The following is a 27,574-nucleotide window of genomic DNA, read 5'->3' as shown; positions in this document are numbered from 1 at the left end:
CTTTCTGCATTGGCGAAGGAAATGGCAGCCCACTCCAGTGTTCTCTCCTGGAGAATCCCAGGGACGGGGGAGCCTGGTGGGCTGCCGTCTATGGGGTCACACAGAGTCAGACATGACTGAAGCAACTTAGCAGCAGCAGCAGCAGGTAGTTTTCTAAAACTACCTTAAAAAATCGATTATGACTATTATAAAATTTGAATTATAAAATATTTCTAGATTAAAATGTGAATGTACTTTTTTCTTGAATTCAACATATGCTGAGTGTTGAGTTTTGTCAGATTTGAAATTTATAGATTTCAGCTGGTTTTTTAAATGGGCCTGCAATTAGGAAAGAGGCAGAATTCATTTTTATGTATGTGAGTAGGTGGCTTGTGGAATTTTCTTAATCATTCTGAATGGGAAAAATGTATACAGTCATTTTCTTTTTTTTAATCTCAGGGCCTTTGAGTGAATTTGCTTTTGTCTAAAATGAAAAAGCAGCAGTTCATTTTGCCATTGTCAATATTGCAGTGATACAGCAAAATGTTACTGCTTATCCCAAACCCACAAGTCTAGAGTTTGAAGAGAATGGCCAGAATTGATCATACTAAGCCTTCTTCCAGCCCAGTCCAGCTGCTAACCTTTAGTCTGGCTCAGGAACTTTTTTGGCCCATTAAATATCAGTCAGTCCACTTTGCTTGTAGGATGTTGTGACTGCTCTTTGATTTGTTGTTGTTGTTCAGTCGCTCAGTTGTGTCCAACTCGTTGTAACCCCATGGACTGCAGCACGCCAGGCTTTCCTGTCCTTCACATTCTCCCAGAGTTTGGTCAGACTCATGTCCATTGAGTTAGTGATGCCATCCAACCCTTCTCCTCCTGCCTTCAATCTTTCCCAGCATCAGGGTCTTTTCCAGTGAGTCAGCTGTTTGTGTCAGGTGGCCAAAATACTGGAGCTTAAGCGTCAGTCCTTCCAATGAATATTCAGGGTTGATTTCCTTTAGGATGGACTGGTTGGATCTCCTTGTAGTCTCAGCAACTCTCAAATGTCTTCTCCAACACCACAGTTAGAAAACATCAATTCTTCAGTGCTCAGCCTTCTTTATGGTCCAACTCTCACATCCATAGATGATGATTGGAAAAACCATAGCTTTGACTATACGGACCTTTATCAGCAAAGTAATGTCTCTGCTTTTTAATATGCTGTCTAGGTTTGTTATAACTTTTCTTCCCAGGAGTAAGTGTCTTTTAATTCCTCTTTGCTTTCTGCCATTACGGTGGGGTCATCTGCATATCTGAGGTTATTGATATTTCTCTCAGCAATCATGATTCCTGCTTGTGCTTCATCCAGCCTGGCATTCTGCATGATGTACTCTGCATGTCGGTTAAATAAGCAGGGTGACAATATACAGCCTTGATGTACTCCTTTCCCAATTTTGAACCAATCCATTGTTCCATGTCCGGTCCTAACTGTTGCTTCTTGACCAACATACAGGTTTTGCATGAGGCAGGTAAGGTGATCTGGTATTCCCATCTCTTTAAGAATTTTCCACAGTTTGTTGTGATCTATACAGTCAAAGGCTTTGGTGTAGTCAATAAAGCAGAAGTAGATGTTTTTCTGGAATTCTCTTGTTTTTTCTGTGATCCAGCAGATGTTGGCACTTTGATCTCTGGTTCCTCTGCCTTTTCTAAATCCAGTTTATACATCTAGAATTTCTTGGTTTACATCTGTTGAAGTCAAGCTTAGACGATTTTGAGCATTAATTTGCTAGCATGTGAAATGAGTGCAATTGTGCAGTAGTTTGAACATTCTTTGGCATTGCCTTTCTTTGGGACTGGGATGAAAACTGATCTTTTCCAGTCCTGTGGCCACTGCTGAGTTTTCCAAATTTGCTGGCATATTGAATGCAGCAATTTAACAGCCTCATATTTTAGGATTTGAAATAGCTCAACTGGAATTCCATCACCTCCACCAGCTTTGTTCACAGTGATGCTTCCTAAGGCCAACTTGCCTGCATACTCCAAGATATCTGGCTCTAGCTGTTTGATTAGTTCATTGCTAATTCTGATTAAAAACAATTCAAATTCTCAGTTACAGGAAGGCTACTTTTCCATTAAAAAAAAAATTAACTTGTTTTTGGCTTTCACTTTCAGAATCATATTTCTTCCCACTCAAAACAAATAGATTTTGAGTATCCCCTATACCAAGATGGATTTGCTGAGTACTTACTTTCTGTCATTAAATTCAGCTGTCACATCAATACATCCATATGAGCACAGGCTCCCATGGAGACAACAGGTCTCTGAGCTCTTACTCCAGCCCCTGGAAATATACCTTTCCGTAGACTTCAGATTTTAGAAGAATGACTGTGAAAATCTCTGTTTTGTATTGTCATTTACATTTAATGATTATTACTCATTTATTCGGGGCTTCCCAAGTGGCTCAGTGGTAATGAGTCCACCTGCCAATGCAGGAGACACAGGAGATATGGATGTGATCACTGGGTTGTGAAGATACCCCGAAGAAGGGAGTAATGACTCACTCCAGTATACTTGCTTGGGAAGTGCCAGGACAAAGGAGCCTGGCAGCTACAGTCCATGGGATCGCAAAGAGTCGGACACAACTGAACACACACACACACTCATGAATGCACATTTGAATATGTCCCTGACAGTTAGTGATGGACAGGGAGGCCTGGCGTGCTGCGGTTCATGGGGTCGCAAAGAGTCGGACATGACTGAGCAACTGAACTGAACTGAGCTGGATTAACTCCATAGTAGTGGTCTAGAATAGAGATCTCGGGAAGAGTACTTTAAGAATTCTAAGCCTTCCCCTCTCATTTGAGTGTGCTGCAGAGGAGATGATCTGCTACCCCATTGCAGTCCAGAGAAGGTTTTTTTGTTATCTAACAGAATCCTTGAAACTCTCAGAGATCATTTTCCAGAGAACCAAGCAGGCTTGTGGCTATTTCATCATCTACTTCATCAGGCTAGAGGGAAGTTAAAAACCATCCTCCAGTGAAGCTCCATCTATTCTGCCTGATAAAGGAGAATCTGTATAGTATTAAGATTGTGACCTTACTCTATATGTGCTATTGTCAAACCCAGAGGCATGGAAATAAATCTGAGCTTCTACAAACTTGACCCTTTACCTGGAGCTGTGGAACAAGACTACAGGTGCTCAAGTCACTAAGTAGTCCTTTACAACTTTAGACACATTTTCACATGTAGGAGCAAATACCTCCTATTTACACAATGACCTCATACCCACCCCCCACCCCACCCCTGCCAAAGTGACTAGGGCATGTGGTCTTATAATTATGAGAACTATAAAATAGAAGATTTCAAAACAGAATTTAAAAAAAAATTCCAGGGTGATTGATCAGAGTGGTTTATATGCTTGGCATCTTTTTATATAAGATATCACTTCAAATATCCTTACAAAAATATAAAGTAGATCTGATTATCCTCAGGAGAGAACTGAATCACACACTCAAAACATGTGATGTCTACAAGCAGTTGATAATGGATCATCACATCCAGATTGAGTCATTTGTTCCACCCACAAGGTCATGCCGCCTTTTCCATGGTTAAGGGCTGTACAACGTGTAGATTCTTGGTTTAAGTAATGATTTTCCAGGCTACAAAATGACTAGGGAAGTGAAAGCATGGCTAAAAGACTGAGATGGGACAGTATGTTCTGGTTGGCCTTTACAGAGGGGAAAAAGTACTTTGACCAACTGAAAGGCTCATGGTAGAGTCCAGGCTTATGTCTCAGCTCTATTTGTCCTGACAGAATTTTAAAAATTATATATGTATATATTTTTTCAATTAAAGAAGTTTGCCATCCCACCCAAATGTTTTGGACTATGACTTATTCCTGTGAGATTAAATAGCTTCTCAAGCTGATCTGAAACTTTTCTGCCTTGTGTAAGTGTTAGAGTCACATGGGACAGAAATGTGGAGTTATTTTACAGATGGTATTTTTGCATCAGCTGTTTTGGTCAATTTTCAGAGTTCTCTGACCATATGTGGAGAATGAATTCTTGTGTCTGTATGCATAGAGGTCTACACTAGGTTAACAGTAGAGAAAACAGGAAAAGAAGAAAGAAATAAACATACCATTTGATCATTTGAGGATATCTTTTTAATTGGAGTTTAACTGCTTTACAGTGTTGTGTTAGTTTCTGCTGTACAACAGCATGAATCAGCTATATGTATACGTATCTTTGAAGGAGAGTACTAATAGCACTGCCCAAGAGCTTAAAATTAGTGTAAAGTAGTATGTTTGGGACGTAACCAGGAATTGATTTGAAAGCCAAGGAATGCAAGCCCTCTTGACTGGGGACCTGAGATACTCGAGCAATTACAATGGAGGAGAGCTATTTGGGGAGACAGATACATCGCTCCTTACCATTACATTTTCTTTACCTCCAGCCTTGACACACATATAGCCAGCATACTACTCTTTTTTGGAATATTGACTTCAAATAACATATCCAAACATATAAATGAGAACTTTATCTTTGCAGAATTTTGCTGAGTTATGGCCCATAGGTGGATTTTGAACTCTGTAGATGTACATTTTTATTAAAGTTTCCAGAGCCAAATGTGTGAGTACTAGTCATCATAGTTGAATGGCTACTTTGTGGTCACTTCCTAAACAGGCACATTCCAGTAAGATCCACATTTGTGCCAGGGCAGAAGACCAGCTGCTGTCCTTTCTTCTCAACAAAGGACTCTTGTGTTGGAACAAAAACTCTATACTGTGTGCCCAGCAGCAGAAGGGAGTCTGAGCAGTGATGTCAAAGTATACCATGATGTCACCACAGTTCACAAAGAATTATACTTAATGCCATGTGAAGTGAGGCCAAATTCAACACTTTCCCTCTTGGGTACTTCACAGTCTTTGAGACAGAAGCAGGGTCAGAGGTCAGGCCTTTGTATAATTTTGTTTTGCATTCTCCAGACACCCTAATTTTGGAAGTCGAAGAGGGAGAAGACAGCCTGCTAAAGAAAAGTTCTCTGACCATATGTGGAGAATGAATTCTTGTGTCTGTATGCATAGAGGTCTACACTAGGTTAATTCTTGGGATTTTTGCTGAAGACTAGTAGACAAACACATTTAACTAAAAACAATATGCCACTGTATGGCACAGGGAACTGTACTCAATATTTTTAATAACCTATAAGGGAAAAGAATCTGAAGAAGAATATATATATATTAATATACGTATAACTGAATGACTTTGCTGTACACCTGAAACTAATACAACATTGTAAATCAATTATATTTCAATATAAAAATAGCAGAAATAGAAAGAGAATTGGATTAGTATAATCCCTAGGATCTCTTCCAGTTCCATGATTCTGTTAATGAAATAAAAGATATGCAGAAATATTTTTTAAAAAGTCAACACGCCAAAAAAAAAAAAAGTCCAAATTCTTTTAGCCATAAATTTACACAAGAATTTGGCCCAGACCTTAAAATAAATAAGAAAGGAGCAAAGTAAAATCAGACTGGTAGCACCTGGGAAATTTAATAAATATTAGAAATAAGACTTAGTCATTCTTTTATTTTCCCTTTCAGGGTGTTTATTCAGCCATTAGAGGGATCAGATTCTTAATCTTAAGAAAGGCAGTACAGCAAAAACTCTTAAAAATGTTTATAATCTAATCAACTCACTGCCCTTCCTATCAGCTGTTTCATACTTCTCACTTTGACATCCCTTCTTTTACTTTGTAATATAAAGAGAAAAGTACCACAGAACCAGTGGCAATCCCCCAACATCTCCAGAACTAGAGGGTAAGGAAGCTGTTAAGGAGCACGGGAGAACTGCAGCTCTTTAAAAGAGCACCAAATCTCGTTCCAAGGAAACCATGTCCTCCTTCAGACTTTAACTGCAGGGGACGTTGAAGTCCTGACCTTTGATGAGAGTGGGGGTGGATAGGTTGGAAGTGGAGAAGGACAGTGGCTCTGGTCCAGCCAGCCGAGCAGCCAAAGGGCTAGAGCTCACACAGAGAAATGGCAAGAGTCAAGCCGGGGGCTATGCAAGCTCACGTCCCTCCAGAAGAGCCAAGAATCAGATACTGAAGAGATCAAGTACGAAGTGAGCTTCCAGGTCCAGAGTTGGTGTCAGAGTGAGGGCATGAAGCCCAGAGCACTGTACCCAGTGGAAAAGGGTCAGAAGAAAACTCACTCAAAAATAATAAGCGTTCACAGCTCAAGGCCATTCCAGAGTAGTAGATGAGAACAGACAAAGCAGGCACAGTGACAACTGGAAATTAAACTCTCATATTATGGTCCTGTAAAATGATGCATCCATAGAGATCTTTCGCTTTTTGACAGAGAGCTCTTTTTGGTCTTTGTAACTAGTGGCAGAGAATATAAGTGATGGAAACTGTTATTATATTCCAGGTTAAGATGAAGAGGAAAGTTTTCTGAAACCACAATCTATGCCCATCACCTATGGCCTTGCCTATATACTGAATTCATTCATTTGTTAAATAAATTGTATTAGTGGCTTATTATATCATTAGACACTATGACTTTGTGGTGTTACATTCTAGTATGAGATAGAAAATAAGCAATAAACTTATTATAAATAAGTAAATTATGTTGTGCCATAATTATAAGTGCCATAGAATAAATAGAAAAAAAAAATGGGATAGGGTAAGAGAACGTGGGTCAGAGTGGGGGGACGTAGGCATTATTGAGAAGGTGAGTTTCCAGTAAAGACTTAAAGATGGCAAGACAGCTGTTCTAGAGGTGTCTAAGGAAGAATGTTCCAGTCAGAGGCAACAACCAGTGCTCTTCCAAGATGAGCAAGTGCTTACAGTGCTTCAAGAACAGCACAGAGAAAGAGTCAGAGAGAGATGAGGTCAGAGAGGTGACTCAGATGATTTTGTTATTGTTTTGTTGCTTCAGTTGTGTCTGACTCTTTGGACTGTAGCCCGCCAGGCTTCTCTGTCCATGGGATTTCCCAGACTAGAGTAGTGGAGCAGATTGCCATTTCCTTCTCCAGGGTATCTTCCCAACCCACGGATCAAACCCATATCTCCTGCATCTGCTGCATTGGCATGCAGATTCTTTACCACTGAGCTACCAAGGAAGCCCAACTCAGATGATACAGGACCGTTTTTTTTTTTATTTGAAGTATAGGTGATTTACAATGTTGTGTTAATTTCTGTTCCATAGCAAAGTGATTCAGTTATGCACATATATATTTAAATATTCTTCATATTCTTTTCTGTTGTGATTTATCACAGGATATTGAATACAGTTCCCTGTGCTATACAGTATGATTTTGTTATTTATCCATCATATATACACTAGTTGCATCTACTAATCCCAAACTCCCATTCCTTTTCTCCCCTATTCACCCTCCCCACTGGCAACCACAAGTCTGTTCTCTATGTCACTGAGTCTTTTTCTGTTTCGTAGATAGGTTCAATTGTGTCATATTTTAGGTTGCACATATAAGTGATATCATATGGTATTTGTCTTTTTCTGACTTATTTTGCTTAGCATCATAATCTGTAAGTCCATCCATGTTGTTACAAGTGGCATAACTGCGTTCTTTTTTTATTTGTTGTTGTTCAGTCTCTCAGTCGTGTCTAACTGTTTGTAACCCCATGGACTGCAGCACGCCAGGCTTCCCAGTCTTTCACAACGTCCTCGAGTTTGCTCAAGCTCATATCCATTGAGTCAGTGGTGCCATCCAACCATCTTGTCCTCTGTCTTCCCCTTCTCTTTTTATGGCTGAGTAATATTCCCTTGTGTATATGTACCACATTTTTATCCATTCATCTGTCTGTGGACATTTAGGTTGTCTCTGTGTCTTGGCTATTATAAATAGTGCTGCTATGGACATAGGAGTACATGTATCTTTTTGAATTATAGTTTTGTCTGGGTATATGCCCAGGAGTGGGCTTGCTGGATCATATGGTAAGTCTCTTTTCAGTTTTTGAAGAAACCCCCTGATACTCTTCTCCATAGTGACTGTATGAATTTATATTCTCACCCATAGTGGAGGAGGGTTCCCTTTTCTCCACACCTTCTCCAGTCTTTCTTTGTACACATTTTTCATGATATCCATACTGACTAGTGTGAGGTGGTACGTCATTGTAGTTTTGATTTGCATTTCTGTAATTATTAGTGATGATAAATATCTTTTCATGTGCTTATTGGCCATCTATATGTTGACACGGAACCTTGCAGGCCATTGTAAGGACTCTTGTGAGTCCAAGAAGAAATTGAGAAGTCCAACAAATGATTGGTAAACCCCAGAGAAGAGTGCCATGTATGGGGAGATTCCCTTTGGAAAATCTTTGCCCGGAGGATAAAGAGTTAATACCTTCACATGAACTTTTTCCAGATTGTGGTGTATTAGAATGTAGGAGGGAGAAGGCAATGGCAACCCACTCCAGTACTCTTGCCTGGAGAATCCCATGGATGGAGGAACCTGGTAGGCTGCAGTCCATGGGGTCGCAAAGAGTTGGGCACAACTGAGCGACTTCACTTTCACTTTTCACCTTCCTGCATTGGAGAAGGAAATGGCAACCCACTCCATTGTTCTTGCCTGGAGAATCCCAGAAAGCTCAGAGACGGGGGAGCCTGGTGGGCTGCCGTCTATGGGGTCGCACAGAGTTGGACACGACTGAAGCAACTTAGCAGCAGCAGCAGCAAGAGTGTAGGAGAGTAATGCCTTATCCATTTAGCTTGTATTTACCAGTATTTCCCAATAGTGTGTGTGTATTGAACAAAAGCAACTAATTTTTTAAAATCAATTCAATTGCTCTCTCAAAAAAAAGAGATTATGCTCATTAAAGATATACTTTCTAAGCTATTAATACTAAATTGTACTTTTTTGCCTGGTGCATAAATTTTAGTATTAACAATGGTTGGTTGGTGTTGCTTTTGGCAACAAGGTTGTGGCTGAAGGAAATGCATTCCTCCTAATTTTTCCTGTCTCTCCAGTGCCATTCTAACCCCTAAAAAGAACATCATACATCATATATCATAGATCAGAGGGGTCACTCATTGATTCAACTTTGACAATACCAGTTCTAGTAATGCAATCTTGGGCAAATGGTTGAATCTCTCTGAGTCCAGTTTTATTTTTGTAAAATAGACATAAAGTTAGTTAATTTTAAAGGGTACTGTAAGAATTAAGGAATGTTAACTAGACTCGTGGAAATCATTTTGCAGTATGCACAAATAGCAAATCAGTATGATATATACCTGAAATGAATGTAACATTAATATCAATTATATCTTAATTTAAAAAAAATAATTAAATGAGACTATATTAATATCAGTTCAGTTCAGTCGCTCAGTCGTGTCCGACTCTTTGCGACCCCATGAATTGCGGCACGCCAGGCCTCTCTGTCCATCACCAACTCCCAGAGTCTACCCAAACCCATGTCCATCAAGTCGGCGATGCCATCCAACCATTTTGTATTAAATATAGCAAGTGCTTGGCACACACTAGTTTTCTTTACCTTCCTTAAGTGGCTTTCCCTTCTGTCTCTCCCTTCCTCCATACCCCTATGACCTCAGTGTTCTCATTCTCTTGCTGTTCTCACCTGTTTTGAGGAAATAATCTGATTAAACCCATTCAACCTAGATTGGGACCATGCCTGTTACTTATGTGTATTCCCCACAGCACCATAATAGCCAGCATAATGCCTTATGTTCAGTTGATTTGGTTTAATTTAAGCATAATTAACAACTTCATGTGTTACTCCTCCCCAGGGCATTTGAACAACAAAAAAAGGGCTATACCAATGGTTCCCAACTTTTTGACACAAAAAGGGTCCTTTATTATTTTTTTCATATGGCCCCTGTGTTTTGTAAGTTTCCATCAATTCAAAAGACTGCATGTATTAAGCAATAATATATTTTTACATTTTATGCCTTAAAGACCTAAGTAAAATGTTAAAATAAGTACAATAAAGATCATCAGGATTTAGTTTATTTGTATGATGAGATGGTTGAGGTTTGGAGGACCTTATGCGGCTTTATTTCAGGTAAAGTTATGTCCATTAGGCTTTTGGAAATATTAGCCATAGCTTAAGGACCACTATTAGCATCTTCATGAATGACTAGAGATGCTGTTTTCTTGTACTGGAGAGATGTGGAGCACAAGTATAGATGATAAGTGGTTCCCATTTACTTCCTAAATATGCTGCCAAGTCATATTACAGATGAAGCCTTCCATTCACCCCTACACATAAGTCTGGCTCTTGGGGCAATGATCTTGGTAAGAATGTTCACCCTTGTTATCACCACTGACATTTTAAATACTGACTAGTGTATCTTTCCATGGTTCATTGGCATCCTACTATAACTTATAATCAGTAATCCAAAACTGGAATTTTCATTTTGTTGGTTACCAGCCACGTAACCTTAGGGAAGTTATCTTCTCTGAACCTCAGCATTAAAATCTGTACTTGAAATCATTCATATCTTCAGAAAATGTTCATCATAAGAGAAATATTTGTGGAGATTATCGAAAAGATAGCCAATTCATTTCTCTGATTCTGGAATAGGAAATTGGTTTGGTCGTCTTGCAAGACAGCCATAGACTAATGAATTTGGCTTCTAGATCACAGTATCGTAGAGGAGCATGGGCCACATATAAGTAGCAAAGAGCACTGCAGTTGGTTAGCAATATCTGCCATGAGTCCTGCAGGACAAATAGCTGCATGTGTGCCGTATTTTACAGGCCCCACTCTAAGTGCTGTGAGGTCTATCCTTAGATTAAGTCGACCATCACAGGGCTCTATACCTGGATAATTTGTCTTTGTTACTTAAGACTTGCTTTTAACAAATGTTCCCCGGCCATTAGGGTTCACCAGTGGTTATTGATTGAAAAGACAATTCTATGAAACTTCTTGTATTTATCTGCTCGGATGTTCTTGGGACATTGTTACGTGACATTGTCTTTCAGAAAATTCACAGCACATACATATCTAGGGTTTCAGTACTTTGGGTAATTATGATTTCCCTGCATCAGTTTATCATTCATTCATTACACAAATACTTATTGAGTCTACTATAAATAGCACATTATCCTATACATTTTCTAAAAGATCCAGTAGATGCTATAACCCTTGTAACTGCTCATGTTTTCCTCTTTTCTAGGAAGGTCACATTCAGACCCATGACCCCTATCTAGAAAGTGTATAGGACTTAACAATGTGCGTTTATGTGGTTCTCATTTCTAGCTTTTTTATTATTACTGGAGGATAATTGCTTTACAAATTTGTGGTGATCTCTGCCATACATCAATACAAATTTGTTTCTGGCTTTTTGACCCTTATTTTTACCTTTGCCCTATTTGCTCTCTTTTTTTTAAATTTTATTGTGTTGTATCATATGTGTGTGTGTGTGTGTGTGTGTGTGTGTCTGTGCTATAACATTTTATACAAAGCTAAAGCATAAACCAATGTCTGAATCTTTTAAAGGCAAGGTTAGAGTTCTACTATTTTCCCTATTGACATAGATAGTAAATGAGTTATAATATATGTAAAGCATACTCTTCCCCCCTAAAGTTCTATCTGAATTAAATAATTTTAAATAAGAGCAGCTGTGATCAGATTTGCAGAGTTTCATTTTCCATATTTGTCTTTCCCAGTGTTGAAAATAAAGGGATTTAAAAATTTCTTACCTCATGGTGTTGGATCAAGAAAAGCTTGACATCACTGGCTCAGTATTTGATGCTAGAAGTTGAGGCCCTTACGGGAAACCATTTGAAATGGGGCCAGTGCGAACCCATCTAAGCATGTCATTCTGAGGCATGGTATCTGCTTATGGACTGTGTTTATTTACCTTCTCCAAATTATTCATGCCGTGATCTCTCTTTCTCTTGTGGCTCCTAGTGAAGACATTTTATGATACATATTTCGGTGTCTAGAGAATTTCAGGCTTGTGTTCTGCCTGTTCACTTGCTATCAGCTATGTGAGATGAACAAAGAAGCATACTATCACCACATACTGTAGGCCTGATGCCTAAAATCTGCATGTCACACTCAAAGTCTGTGAGCCAACTTGGATTGGGTACTACAGTTCTAGTTTTTGTTCAGGAAGGGTTTTCTCCCCTCTCTGTAGTAAATCCTGGAAAAAAAATGAAGAAAAACCAACAATGTTAAATGTATGTGTTCCCCTCAAGAGACGAAGAACTGTCTGTCTTTATGCATGTATACGCAGTATTAGTCACTCAGTTGTGTCCGACTCTGTGTGACCCCATGGACTGTAGCCCCCCAGGCTCCTCTGTCCATGGGATTCTCCAGGCAAGAATACTGGAGTGGGTAGCCATTTCCTTCTCCAGGGGATCTTCCCAACCCAGGGATTGAAACCAGGTCTCTTGCCTCGCAGGCAGATTCTTTACCATCTAAGCCACCAGGGAAGCCCATGTTTACACAAGTGTATACAAAAAGCATGCATTCAAGACACACAAACAAAAGGTGACGATGGTGTCTAAACAACAAACACATCTGGAAGCTTCTTGCTTTTTATATCACCTGGGACAAAAGTTTTGTTTTGTTAAAGCAAAACTAGTCAATCATTTTGGATGGGGAGGAAGTTAGACCATGAAGCTGACACCTAGTAGCAGAATATTAACAAGCTGAATTAGGCCAAAATACTCAGTTTTCCACCCTTACCAAAAAATTCCATGTGGTTGCCCAAAGTTATGAGTGGCCATCATCTCACTTTAATGTTTTGTCCAGAATAGGGTGGGTCTGGGAACTCAGTGACCTGAACATTGCCTTCCATGACATTTCATTAATAATGAGTGTAGGTGCACATGAGTCTCTTAAAAGTACTAGTCCTTTACAGTAGTTCTTGTTCATACACCAGGACAGAGGTTAAGATTTAGCTTCTAGTTGTCATTTATAGTATGTCTGTTTCTCTGTGTACACAGATATATGAAAACACACATATATACATTTTTGTATACACGTATGTCATCAGTGACTACATCTAAGGTTGCTTATCTGTAACCTACACTAGAATTATGAGCAAACCATTATGTTTGATGCTGTGTGTTTCATTGATTCACAGACATTTATTGTGCATCACAAATGCCAAACGTTGTACTAACCAGCAGAGATAGAAAGATAATAAAATAGGGGCTCTCAGCACATGATCTGCTATGGAAACAGACATGTTAATAGATTAAATTTAAAATGTTATACAACTGTTTGAATTGAGAATAGATAAAAGAAACCTCCAAATAATAATGGCTTAAACTCATAAAGGATTTACTCTCTCACCGAAAAAAAAAAGAAAAAAAAAAATAGAAGTCAAAACGTAATCTGTCCAGGATGGGGTTCCACAACTGGGCTCTTTCTTTCTCTCTGCTCTGCCATCCTTCCATTCTCAAGGCTGTCTCATTTTTCAAGAAAGTGAAAGGTAGAAAGACAAGCAGGCAGAAGGGTCCCTCCCCAACTAAGTCAGCTTCTTGTAAGACAGCCTTTCCAGAAGTTCCACATAACACTCTCACTTTTATTTCACTAGTTGCAACTTGGCAATGTAGCCAATAAGAAATGTATTCTTTGAATTGGGTATCTGTGTGTGTATGCTCAATTGCTCAGTCCTGTCTGACTGTTTGTGACCCCGTGGACTGTAGTCCACCAGGCTTCTCTGTCCATGGGATTCTCCAAGCAAGAATATTGAAGTAGGTAGCCATTTCCTCCTCCAGGGGATCTTTCCAACCCAAGGATGGAATTTCACGCATCTCCTGCATTGCAGTCCAGTTTTTTTTTTGCATTGAGCCACCAGGGAAGCCCCATGGAATTATGAACAAAAGGCTGAGGAATCATAGACCATTAAGGTCCTTAACTCTGGAATCTGCAAAAGGCCTTTTTGAGGAGGAGACAGCTAATTTGGGATTTGAAGGATGAATAGGAATTTGCCAAATGGAGAATTGGGAGAGCATGCCAGGCAGAAATAATAGCGTATGCAAAGGCACAGAGGAGTCTGGTGTTAGTTCTGCCAACTGAGCCTTTTCCTGTATTTCTGTTTATCTCTTTTATTAATGATAGCACCTTTTAAAATTTATTTTTTAATTGGAGGAAAATTGCCTTACAATGTTGTGTTGGTTTATGTCATAATAGTTTAACTAACTTTTAATTAACAGTTACTCAGGATCAACAGATTGAGCTATGTCCACAATGATTTTCCTGATGTAACTGCAATGAATTTTCCACTTGGATCAAAATAAGAACATTTTATCTGATGACAAAGTATTCCACATCTTAAAAATAATTGAGTTAGAATACTTTGGCATCTTAAAAAGGAACTGCTACAGAGAGAAAAAAAAATACAATTGTGTCAGGGAGATGTTTGTCTTTTCAATTCTGAAGTTAAACAAAGACCAGTTAGAACTGACTTGGTTCATATCATAGGGTCCATAAACCCACACTGGGAACAACACTAAGTTGGTGGTCTGGCCAAGTTACCCTTAAATATGTCACCTTCTATTTAGCTATTCCTAATATGACTGTTACTTTGGATCAATGAAGCTGGATTATTCTTTTCTTAAAATGACTTTGGAACCAAAGAAATCTTTAGTATTAGAGATTTTCATGATTATCTCCATTCTAGCTCCTTTAGAGATAGCAAATCTCATTAAAAATTCTCCAGAGAAAGGAAATCCTTTGAGAAACCTGAAATTTCTTTGAGTACACCTCCTTAGGTTTGAGATACCTGAGTTTAAGTTCCCATGCCCACTGATCTTCCACAGAGCTGAGTATCTTATAAGATTAAGGTTGTCTCTCTTCAACCCCAAACAAGAACATTAGGGTCAATGATCCTTTGATTACTACATAAATTAAGGTTGTCATATTTTCTCAAAGGATTCAGCCCTACTAAGGCAATCCTGTACTGTAGTCTTCTGATATCTTTTCAGATATAACTGACATAATATTATATTAATTTTCAGTTCAGTCAGTTCAGTTGCTCAGTCGTGTCCGACTCTGTGGCCCAATGAATCGCAGCACGCCAGGCCTCTCTGTCCATCACCAACTCCCGGAGTTTACCCAAACCCATGTCCCTCGAGTCACTGATGCCATCCAGCCATCTCATCCTCTGTCGTCCCCTTCTCCTCCTGCCTCCAATCCTACCCAGCATCAGGGTCTTTTCCAATGAGTCAACTCTTCACATCAGGTGGCCCAAGTATTGGAGTTTGAGCTTCAACATCAGTCCTTCCAATGAACACCCAGGACTGATCTCCTTTAGGATGGACTAGTTGAATCTCCTTGCAGTACAAGGGACTCTCAAGAGTCTTCTCCAACACCATAGTTCAAAAGCATCAATTCTTCGGTACTCAGCTTTCTTCACCGTCCAACTCTCGCATCCATACATGACTACTGGAAAAACCATAGCCTTGACTAAACGGACCTTTGTTGGCAGAGTAATGTCTCTGCTTTTAAATATGCTATCTAGGTTGGTCATAACCTCCCTTCCAAGGAGTAAGCATCTTTTAATTTCATGGCTGCAGTCACCATCTGCAGTGATTTTGGAGCCCAAAAAAATAAAGTCTGACACTGTTTCCACTGTTTGCCCATCTATTTCCCATGAAGTGATGGGACCAGATGCCATGATGTTAGTTTTCTGAATGTTGAGCTTTAAGCCAACTTCTTCACTCTCCTCTTTCACTTTCATCAAGATGCTTTTTACTTCTTCTTCACTTTCTGCTATAAGGGTGGTGTCATCTGCATATCTGAGGTTATTGATATTTCTCCTTGTGCTTCAACTTCAGCTTCTTCAGCGTTACTGGTCGGGGCATAGACTTGGATTACTGTGATATAGAATGGTTTGCCTAGGCATACAAAATACAAAATATTTGTACAGACTGATAAATGTTCATCACAATAACTTAATATCCATAACCACACATAGTTATAAGTATTTTTTCTTATGATGAGGACTTTTAAGATTGACTCTCTTAGAAGCTTTCAAATACACAATACAATATTATTAATTATAGTCATCATACTGTACATTGCATCCCTATGGCTTATTTATTTTATATCTAAAAGATTGTACCTTTTGATCATTTAACCCATTTCACCTAGCCTCAACCTCCACCACTGGCAACAACCAATCTAGTCTCCATATCTATGAGTTGCTTCTTCATTTGTTTGTTTGTTTTTGGATTCCATGTGTACATGAGGTCATATGATACTTGCCTTTCTCTGTCTGTCTTATTTCATGTAAGGTAATGCCCTCAAAGTCCATTCATATTGTTGCAAATAACAGATTTCCTTCTTTTCAGATAGATAACCATTCATCTATCAACAGGTACTTGGATTAGTTTCATGTCTTGGCTGTTGTAAATAGTGCTGTGATGAAAATAGGGATGCAGATATCTTTTCAAGACAGCAATTTTGTTGCTTTTGGATAAATATCCAGAAGTGAAATTGCTGGTGCATATGATAGAACTATCTTTAATTTTTTGAGGAACCTCCATACTGTTTTCCATAGGGGCTACAAGAATTTACATTCTCACCAACAGTGCATGAGGGTCCCCTTTTCCTCACCAAGACTCATTTATTGTATTTTTGATAGGCATGAGATGATATCTCATTTTCCCTTGCTATGCATTTCCCTGATGATGAATGTTGTTGAGCATCTTTTCATGTGTTTTTTGCACACCTAGATATCTTCTTTGGAAAAGTGCCTATTCAGATCCTCTGTTCATTTTTTCATTTAGTTGTTTGGTTTATTCTCTGTTGAGTTGCATGAGTTCTTTTATATTCTTGATATTAACCCTTTATCAAATATATGATTTACAGCTATTTTCTCCTATTCAATGGGAGAAAATGGGTTACCTTTTCATTCTGTTAATTGCTTCCTTTGCTGTGCATGAAATTTTTAGTTTGATGTAGCCCCCCTTGTTTATTTTTGTTTCTGATATCTTTGCTTTAGGTGTCAAATCCAGTCTTGATTTTTTTTTTTTTTTTTGCCTATTTTTTATTTAGCTAGTATGTAGGCATGATGAAAAGGTGCAGTAAGCCTTATGGCAACACCTCCCCTCTGTCTAGTTAACTCTGACTCATTCGGTTCTCAGCTCAAAAGACTTTTCCTCAGGAAAATCTTCCCTAGCCTTTGTTTCTTTGTTGTTCTGTTTTTGTTTTTGCTGTGCCGTGGAGCTTATAGGATCTTACTTCCCCAACCAGGATTGAATCCAGGTCCATGGCCTTGAAACCCTGTGTCCTAACCACTGGACTGCCAGAGAATTCCTTCTCTGGCCTTTCTAAACAGATCAGGTTATCCATAATTTATGCTCTCATAGTATCCCATTATCTGTCTTATAGATTTCATCATAATTATCATTCTACATTTACATTCTGCATGTGTGTGTTGATTTGTGTAATATCTGCCTCCATCACTAGACTCTAAGTCCCATGAGAGTGGATCCATATGTCCTTAACTCACCATTGGGTTTTGCTCCCAGCACAGTGCCTGGCTTATAACAGAACTTCAATCACTATTGGCTGAATGGTTGAATAATTTTTTTGTCTTTGTAAATAAGTTACTTCTGCACTCCGTTTCACACTGTGCTTGAAATATAAAGAATCAAGGCAGAGTTGCTCCGCTCCTATATGGGTTCATTTACAGATAAGAATTTTGAAAATAATTTTACTGCAGTTATAGGGAAGCACATCAAAGAAGTCTTAAGCCAGCACATGCTGGGCTCTACATGGATGAAGCTGACATAAATTCTGAAATGGCCTCACTGTACCTTCTGAACATATTGAAGCCAATTGCAGCTTGACTACAGTGAACACTCCAAAGATGGAATCAACCCCTTCACTCCCCACTTAAGAACTGGGCACTACTTTTTCCTGACATCTTTACATTTCAAAACTTAGAGAATTACTGAAGGAGTTGTTGTTTTGTCATCTATTTTTAAAGATGTCTGTATGATTTTAGGGAAGAGGTACACATAACGACATTTTTAAAATATAGCACATACGCAGCACAGTATTACATAGTTGTGCTTTTCAAGCCTTTGCCTAAACATGTGTTTGCAATTGTTAGTTGGAGGTACAAAAAAATAAAAATCAATCCTCAAAGAAAGTTCATGCTAAGAAAGTATCCCGTTATCTGTGTCTTATAGATTTCATCATAATTATCATTCAGCATTTACATTCTGCATGTGTAGAATCAAACTTTGGAAAGATAGGATGGATTGTGGGGACATTGTGGAGATAAGCTCCTTCAGCTGTCTCTGTACAGTTCTTATCTTATTTTGCCCATGACAGTAGTTGAAGTAGTTTAGGAGTAGAATAAGTCTTTTGATATTAGATGTCACTAGAACTGTCGAGATACAACTACTATAGTTTAGTTTGGATTTAATTTTTTTTAACTTGAACATTGCAAAGAAAAGATTAAGGATACAAATGAGTTTGCCCACATAAGTGATGAAGACTTGTGACTTTGTTAAGCCTGATTTGGACAAAGCACAAATGTTTTATTAGATGCATTTAGAACTCGGCTGCTTATTAGCTAAGTGACCTTGGCAAGATTCACGACTTCACCGGTAAAACAGGGATACCTTACATGATTGTCTTGAGAATGAATGAGATGTGTGTCTTGTGCCTGGTACAGGACAGGGCCAGGCAATAGCAGGCCCTCAGTGTGGGCTATCTCTGCTGACCTTTGTGTCAACCCCCCTCTTCCACCACATGCATGCACGCCGACCATGTTTCTGTCGGCTGATCCTGTGCTTCTGTTTCTGTTTTCTTAGTTGAAGTGCTAGCCAGAAAAGGGAGTATGTTTAATTATCAGTTACCAAACATTTATTGAATTCCTATAATTTGCCAAGCACTGTTCTAGTTGCTTGGAAAACATCAATGAAGCCAAGATACAGAACACCACCCCTGTGCATCTCACATTCTAAGGAACTTATAGACTAACATAGAAGTTATTCACAACATTTTTCCTGCTACAGTTATCTCACAGTTGTATTTTCTGTGATTTGGGTGAAGCATATTTACTGAAAGTGGGAATTATTTTGGAATTGAGGCTCTGTAATATCAGTAGTTCAGGGTCTTCCTCTCTCTCTCCTTCTCTTCTTCCTCCCACCCACCATCCTCCCCTGCCCTCCCTCCCTCCCTCTCCCCTCTGTCCCTCCCTCCCTCCCTCTCCCCTCTGTCCCTCCCATCTTTCTTTCTCTTTGTATATTTCAGTACATTTGAACTATGAAAACGTCTTTATCCATGCTACATTTTTTTCCTTCTTAGCCTGATTCAAATTCCAGTTTGGTTCCTGTCATTGGAATGGATCTTCATCTCATCTTTATCTTCATCTCAAGGATGAAGGAGGCTGACTGGATGATGATGGGCCCCACCCTGCATCCCTTTAGCAGTAGGCACCAAGTTAAATTACACATCTCTCTTTTTTGTTAGATTGTTGGCTGTGATCACCAGCTGGGAAGCACCATCAAGGAGGATAACTGTGGAGTCTGCAACGGAGATGGGTCCACCTGCAGGCTGGTCCGCGGGCAGTATAAATCCCAGCTCACCGCAACCAAATGTAAGACACTACAGAGATGGCGTCATCTCTGGGCCTTCTGATTTGTCATAGTCCCCTGGCTTAGCTCCCTGCAGCAATTAGGGAATGAAATTCCAACCAAATGAAGCCAAATATGAAAACCCTGTGGGAAGAGAGTTAGGTTCTTTCTTTGTGGATTAGTTTAGGTAAGACAAGTCAGGTCACCCACTGCAATCCCACAGAGGAAACCTTTGCTTTAGAGGCACATTAGGAGGAAATTAGGCATAGATCTAGATATATTCAACAAGAAAGCATGAGCTTTGCTATCCAGCGTGAGGACAGGCTACATCCTGACCCCTCACTGATTCTTAGTCTGGCGGAATAGCAGAGAGAGAGGGCAGATTAGAACAAATGCTCTCCTGCCACTGTGAAATCACATGGTCTTCACTGACAAAGTGACCTTGGATCAGTGCTGTTCACACGTTTCTCCAGAATGGATATTGGGCAGTGATTATGTGAAGCCAGTTATAGACTGTTGTTTCCTAATCTCTCTGTAGCAGCTGAATACATGTGTGCATGCTGTACATGTACATGCTGGGAACTTTACACGATCATCTCATTTAATTCTTATAACAACTTTATAGCAAGGTACTGTTTATCCCCATGTTATGAATGAGATAACTGAGGCTTAGACAGATTATGTGACTTGCTCAGAGTTCCACAGCTATGAAGTATCAGAGCCAAGATGTCAGCCCAGAGTCTGATTCTAGAGCTTAAGTACTTATTTGTTCCTCTTGATTGTCCAAAATTCTGCTGTTTCCGGAGCGTTTCTAAAGCAGTTAAATGGATCATGGTGAGGTATTTTAAGTGCCTGCCCAACTGGGTCCTCCGTAGATGGTATATGTTCTCGAGATACCTGACCCAACAACAGACTCACCCAGCAAGCTAGATCATTTTACCATACATGATCCTCTGTGACTCACTGTTCTAGGCACTGCAGCAGATAGAGATAGAAATAAAACAACCCTTGTACTCAAGACCGTGCACTTGTTCACATTTATTTATTTTTAACTGGAGGTTGATTGCTTTACCATATTGTGTTGGCTTCTACCAAACATCAACATGAATCAGCCATAGGTTTATCCATGTCCCTCATCCCTGAACGTTCCTCCCATCTCCCTCCCCACCCCACCATTTCTAAAATAACTTGACCTTTCTTGGCATATTTTCTCAATTTTGCCATTGTCTGGAATCCTCCAACAGATCCTTAATGAGGACTTCTTTGTACATGTCTCCTGTGATTTTGGAAATGAGAATGAATTTCTTTACTGACTGTGGTTTTGTCCTCTTTACTTCTTGACTAGTTGGAGGAAAACACTTGATGTATGGGGGGTTTGTGGCTTTAAACTACAAGGGACTTGTAGCTCCAGGAAAAAAAAAAAAAGCACTGTTTGCTGGAGAACTATTCTGAGAAGATAGGAAAAGACAGCTCACCAAAAGGACTAAGCTCTGAGGAAGAAGAGGAGGTGGGAAGAAAGACTAGGAACTTTTAAATGCATGAAATATCAGAGGTGCCAGCTTAGGGAACTCTCCCCTTTCTAAAATGCCTCAGGCAGTGAAAAATGTGATTCTGAAGAAAAAGAAAAAGGACCTGAACGGAGAGAATGATGAAGGGCAAAGTAAATTAGACATTGATGTAGTACGTTCAAGTGAGATTTTTTTTTCCTATGATCATGTGTTGGTAGTTTATTCTATAAGATGAAAAATTAAACAATTTAGAAGATGAAAACTAGAGAAGGATAGAGGCATAATTCTTTTGTAAATCTCTGAAGTCATGGCAGGATATTTGCAGAAAAAAAATTACATTTAAAAGGTACTTTGTGATTTTTTGAAGTATAGAATTTATTAAAACTCTATAGTATTTCTTATTGAAAAATAAAAATAAAAAGTTACTTTGATAGAGCTCTTCAAGGAATGCTAAAGAGTTGAAGTCTTTCTAATTATTGGTGTTACATAATTGAATCGGTGTTTGTTATCTAAGAATCTAAGGACTTCCATTAGGAACAAAAAGAGATGGCAGACATTTGTGCAGTGACTGCTATAGGACAACTTCCAGGGGCATGTTTTCATGATGAGAATCCTTCCTTTATTCCCTCACATCCCTCTGCGTTCCTGTCCTCATAAAAAAGCCTGCACATTCTGCTCAGATATTCCCCCTGCCCTCCTGTTAAAGGGTGATCGGGGCCCTTTGGAGCCTGAATCACTGGAACAAAGTTGGAGAAGCCCTGAAAGGATGAACTGCAGCCAATTGAGAGCCATAAGTCATCTCTAGGTCTGCAGATAGATACCTCAGTGAACAGTGCTCTATTCAAACCAACAGTGGGTAAATCACATAAGACACAAGCCCATGATGATCCATAATGACAAAAGGCGATTGATTCGTTTACCTTAGCACTGACGATGCCTCATGACAAAATGATTTATATCAATAAAGCCCAGCCTATGCATGCACCTCACCACAATCTGTAGCAGATGCTGAACAAACTGCCTCATTTATGTTTTCTCCACCCCCAGAAGAACCTTCCACCCTATATTTACAGACTGTGAGATGACCCACAGGCAGGGGAGATGAGACTGCTCTACGGAGCCCAGTGTACCGGCCAGGTGAGCGGCTCTCCACCCGTGAGGCCTGGAGGAGTTCTGCCAGGTCTCTCCCTATGCTCTGCCAAAAGGCACTAAAAGCCAGCCACACAATCTTTTCAAGCTCCTTATATCCATATTCCCCACATTGAATTCATTTTCTTCTGAACTTATATCCAGATTTTCCCCGTATGTTATCAAACCTCAGGGGAATAAAGAAAAAAACAGGAGAGCGGAGAAAGACCATGGTAGAAAATGCCAGAAGGAAAAGGAGAAGTAGGAGAAACTTATCAAGTGGCTGCCATTTGCTGATGAATAAAAAACAAGCCATCTTTGTAATAAAAGACATTATTATTACCTAACACAAATGCAGAAAACAGATATAAGCTGGACCAAGGCACTCTTGCCCTCCTTTTGAAGGAAAAGGCTGTCTACTGAGAGCCTTCATCCTTTCCATTTTTCCAGATCACTTTTTCCTACTTCCCCAACCCAATGAAAAAATGATCAAATTTAGCTTACATTAACTTACTTTTGATATTTGAAATTAAAAACTCATTTTTTCTCAAATTTTTTTGAACTTTTTATTTTGTATTGAAGTATAGCTGATTAACAATGTGATAGTTTCAAGTGGACATCAGAGGGACTCACCCATACATATACATGTATTCATTCTCCCCCAAACTTTCTCCCATCCAGGCTACCACTGAGCAGAGTTCCATGTGCTATATAGAACAACCTTGTTGGTGATCCATTTTAAACATAGCAGTATGTACGTGTCCATCCCAATCAAAATATTACTGTCTTGCACTATATTGTGTATTCTCCATGTATACTCAGAATACACTTAGATCCAGAACCAGCCTATTTGGTATCAATCTGATGTCAGTTTTGCAGACCTCTCAAATGTATCTGCGTGTTTTGAAAATATCTCAGTATCTGAAAGTTCTCTCTCTATCTCACTTGAGTGGTGAGGGCTAGGTAAACTAAATAATATCATGAAAAAATGAAGCTCCTGATACCTAACTTTCCCTCTCACACTGTACTTATGCTGATTTATAATGGCTATGAGTAAATACATTCTGGGGTTATCCTGCTGGCTCAAAGATATTGAGATAAAGGATGTTTATAATAAAAGACAGGCCTAATATTGTCAAGTAGAAAATACATATGAATTTTTTTAGAAAAAGCACAAAACTCTAAAGAAATTTCCCTTTGTATCTGACTTCAGGCTATACTCACAAGCCACTCATTCATTCTTTCAGCACCAATTCACTCATTCATTTATTCAGCACCAAATATTTCTTGGGTACCTGCTATATGCTGAGGAACTGTTATAGGTGCTGGAAACACAGGAAAGAGCAAAAGAGACCAAAGTCTATTTTTCTCATAACGCTTACTTACTAGTGTTAGGGGCAGGCAAAGAGACTAAATGAATAAATTAATTAAATGTAACTGTGTCATGTGGTGATACATAGAAAAAAGTGAAACAGAGAAGGAAAAAAGTAGAACATAGAAAAGTCATAGAAAAAAGTAAAGCCATAGGAAAAGAACTAGAGATAGGGATGGACTGACAGCCAAAGGTACTGGAGGGAATTGTAATTTTGAATAGGTTAGTAAGAAAACATTTACTGATAAGATGGCATTTTGAGCAAGGATCTGAGGGAGATACAGATAGAGTACCATGCATAAGGCAGGGGGAAGAAAATTCCAAGCATAGAGAAAAGCATGTGCAAGGGTCCTGAGGTAGAGACATTCTTGACATATCTCTCGACATGCAGAGAAGCTGATGTAACTGAAGTAGAGAGAGTTTAAAGAAGATGGACGGGTCATGGTAGAGAGGTCTGACAGAATGTGGTCCACTGGAGAAGAGAATGGCAAACCACTTCAGTATTCTTGCCTTGAGAACCCCATGAACAGTATGAAAAGGCAAAATGATAGGATACTGAAATAGGAACTCCCCAGGTCGGTAGGTACCCAATATGCTACTGGAGATCAGTGGAGAAATAACTCCAGAAAGAATGAAGGGATGGAGTGAAAGGAAAAACAATACCCAGTTGTGGATGTGACTGGTGATAGAAGCAAAGTCCGATGCTATAAAGAGCAATATTGCATAGGAACCTGGAATGTTAGGTCCAAGAATCAAGGCAAATATGGAGTGGTCAAACAGGAGATGGCAAGAGTGAACGTCGCATTCTAGGAAACAGCGAACTAAAATGGACTGGAATGGGTGAATTTATCTCAGATGACCATTATATCTACTACTGTGGCCAGGAATCCCTTAGAAGAAATGGAGTAGCCATCATGGTCAACAAAAGAGTCTGAAATGCAGTACTTGGATGCAATCTCAAAAACGATGGAATGATCTCTGTTTGTATCCAAGGCAAACCATTCAATATCACGGTAACCCAAGCCTATGCCCCAACCAGTAACGCTGAAGAAACTATTATTGAACAGTTCTATGAAGACCTACAAGACCTTCTAGAACTAACACCCAAAAAAGATGTCCTTTCCATTATAGGGGACTGGAATGCAAAAGTAGGAAGTCAAGAAACACCTGGCGTAACAGGCAAAGTTGGCCTTGGAGTACAGAATGAAGCAGGGCAAAGGCTAATAGAGTTTTGCCAAGAGAACACACTGGTCATAGCAAACACCCTCTTCCAACAACACAAGAGAAGACTCTACATGTGGAAATCACCAGATGGTCAACACCGAAACCAGATTGATTATATTCTTTGCAGCCAAAGATGGAGAAGCTCTATACAGTCAACAAAAACAAGACTGGGAGCAGACTGCAGCTCAGGTCATGAACTATTGCCAAATTAAGATTTAAATTGAAGAAAGTAGGGAAAACGACTAGACCATTCAGACATGACCTAAATAAAATCCCTTATGATTATACAGTGGAAATGAGAAATAGATTTTAGGGACTAGATCTGATAGACAGAGTACCTGATGAACTATGGACGGAGGTTCGTGACACTGTACAGGAGATAGGGATCAAGAACATCCCCATGGAAAGGAAATGCAAAAAAGCAAAATGGCTGTCTGAGGAGGCCTTCCAAATAGCTGTGAAAAGAAGAGAAGCAAAAAGCAAAAGAGAAAAGGAAAGATATTCCCATTTGAATGCAGAGTTCCAAAGAATAGCAAGGAGAGATAAGAAAGCCTTCCTCGGTGATCAGTGCAAAGAAATAGAGGAAAAAAACAGAATGGGAAAGACTAGAGATCTCGTCAAGAACATTAGAGATACCAAGGGAACATTTCATGCAAAGATGTGCTCAAAAAAGGACAGAAGTGGTTTGGACCTAACAGAAGCAGAAGATATTAAGAGGTGCCAAGAATACACAGAAGAACTATACAAAAAAGATCTTCACGATGCAGATCATCATGACAGTGTGATCACTCACCTAAAGCCATACATCCTGGAACATGAAGTCAAGTGGGCCTTAGGAAGCATCACGACAAACAAAGCTAGTGGAGGTGATGGAATTCCAGTTGAGCTCTTTGAAATCCTAAAAGATGATGCTGTGCAAGTGCTGCACTCAATATGTCAGCAAATTTGGAAAACACTACAGTGGCCACAGGACTGGCAAAGGTGAGTTTTCATTCCAATCCCAAAGAAAGCCAATGCCAAAGAATGCTCAAAACTACCGCACAATTGCAGTCATCTCACATACTAGTAAAGTAATGCTCAAAATTCTCCAAGCCAGGCTTCAGTAATACGTGAACTGTGAACTTCCAGATGTTCAAGCTGGTTTTAGTAAAGGCAGAGGGACCAGAGATCAAATTGCCAACATCTGTTGGATCATCGAAAAAGCAAGAGAGTTCCGGAAAAATATCTATTTCTGCTTTGTTGACTATGTCAAAGCCTTTGACTGTGTGGACCACAATAAACTGTGGAAAATTCTTAAAGAGATGGGAATACCAGACCGCCTGACCTGCCTCTTGAGAAACCTGTATGCAGGTCAGGAAGCAACAGGTTTTAGAACTGGACATGGAACAACAGACTGGTTCCAAATCAGTAAAGGAGTACGTCAAGGCTGTATATTGTCACCGTGCTTATTTAACTTATATGCAGAGTACATCATGAGAAATGCTGGGCTGGAAGAAGCACAAGCTGGAATCAAGATTGCTGGGAGAAGCATCAATAACCTCAGATATGCAGATAACACCACCCTTATGGCAGAAAGTGAAGAGGAACTAAAGAGACTCTTGATGAAAGTGAGAGAAGAGAGTGAAAAAGTTGGCTTAAAGCTCAACATTCAGAAAACTAAGATCATGGCCTCTGGTCTCATCACTTTATGGGAAATAAATGGGGAAATGGTGGAAACAGTGTCAGACTCTTTTTTTGTGTGCTCCAAAATCACTGCAGATGGTGATTGCAGCCATGAAATTAAAAGACGCTTACTCCTTGGAAGGAAAGTTATGACCAACCTAGATAGCATGTTTAAAAGCAGAGACATTACTTTGCCAACAAAGGTCCGTCTAGTCCAGGCTATGGTTTTTCCAGTGGTCATGTATGGATGTGAGAGTTGGAATATAAAGAAAGCTGAGCACCAAAGAATTGATGCTTTTGAACTGTGGTGTTGGAGAAGACTCTTGAGAGTCCCTTGGACTGCAAGGAGATCCAACCAGTCCATCCTAAAAGAGATCAGTCCTGAGTGTTCATTGGAAGGACTGATGTTGAAGCTGAAACTTCAGTACTTTGGCCACCTGATGCGAAGAACTGACACATTTGAAAAGACCCTGATGCTGGGAAAGATTGAGGGCAGGAGGAGAAGGGGACGATAGAGGATGATATGGGTGGATGGCATCATCGACTCAGAGAGTGTGCTGTGTGCCAGGCAGAAGTGGACATGAACTTCACCTGCCAGGTTTACTTCATAGACCTGAGGACAGGGCACTGTGGCCAGGACAAAGACAAAAGAGGAATGTGTTAGATAGTATTTGACCTTCTACTTTCAAGAACAGACAGAATTATGGTTTTCTCAGGGCATATGCCCAGTATTGGGTCATACGGTGGTTCTACTTTTTAAGGACCCTCGTATGGTCATATGGTAGCTCTATTTTTAGTTTTTTAAGGAACCTCCATACTGTTCTCCATAGTGGCTGCACCAGTTTACTTTCCCACAACACTGCAGGAGGATTCCCTTTTCTCCACTCCCTCTTCTCCACATCTCTCTGTGCACCATACTGTATTAGACAGCAAGTAGAAGAATCTTCTGACCCATCCCTAATCATTGAGAATTTATCATCAAATGAGACAATTATTAGTACAACTCAAAGACTGGCTTTTTATCAATATGTGGCAAATAAAATTAATTTTTTTCCTATCTTGCTTTTTGCCAAATGAAGAGCACCATATCTCAAAGTATATTCTGAGATGTATCAGCCAGTGTGAAAAGACGATACATAAAAAGTTTCCATGGGTAAACACATCGGGAACACACT

At 39.5% G+C, this 27,574-nt stretch overlaps 1 protein-coding gene across 4 annotated transcripts in view; it reads left to right on the top strand.

Moving 5' to 3' along the window:
- Positions 1–27,574, top strand: part of ADAMTSL1 (ADAMTS like 1) — a 479,878-nt gene that overhangs the window by 169,995 nt on the left and 282,309 nt on the right. For all 4 annotated transcript variants that reach the window (XM_081499058.1, XM_081499072.1, XM_081499064.1 and 1 more), the window contains exon 5: positions 19,402–19,528. In XM_081499058.1, the coding sequence (XP_081355184.1) occupies positions 19,402–19,528 (127 nt within the window). The remainder of the gene's footprint in view (positions 1–19,401; positions 19,529–27,574) is intronic.

The sequence above is a fragment of the Giraffa tippelskirchi genome, chromosome 1 (assembly GCF_054371585.1).
Source record: "Giraffa tippelskirchi isolate mGirTip1 chromosome 1, T2T-mGirTip1v1.2.pri, whole genome shotgun sequence".
NCBI lineage: Eukaryota > Metazoa > Chordata > Mammalia > Artiodactyla > Giraffidae > Giraffa > Giraffa tippelskirchi.
Note: the sequence above shows the minus strand (reverse complement) of the source record. Positions and strands in the feature narration are given on the sequence as shown.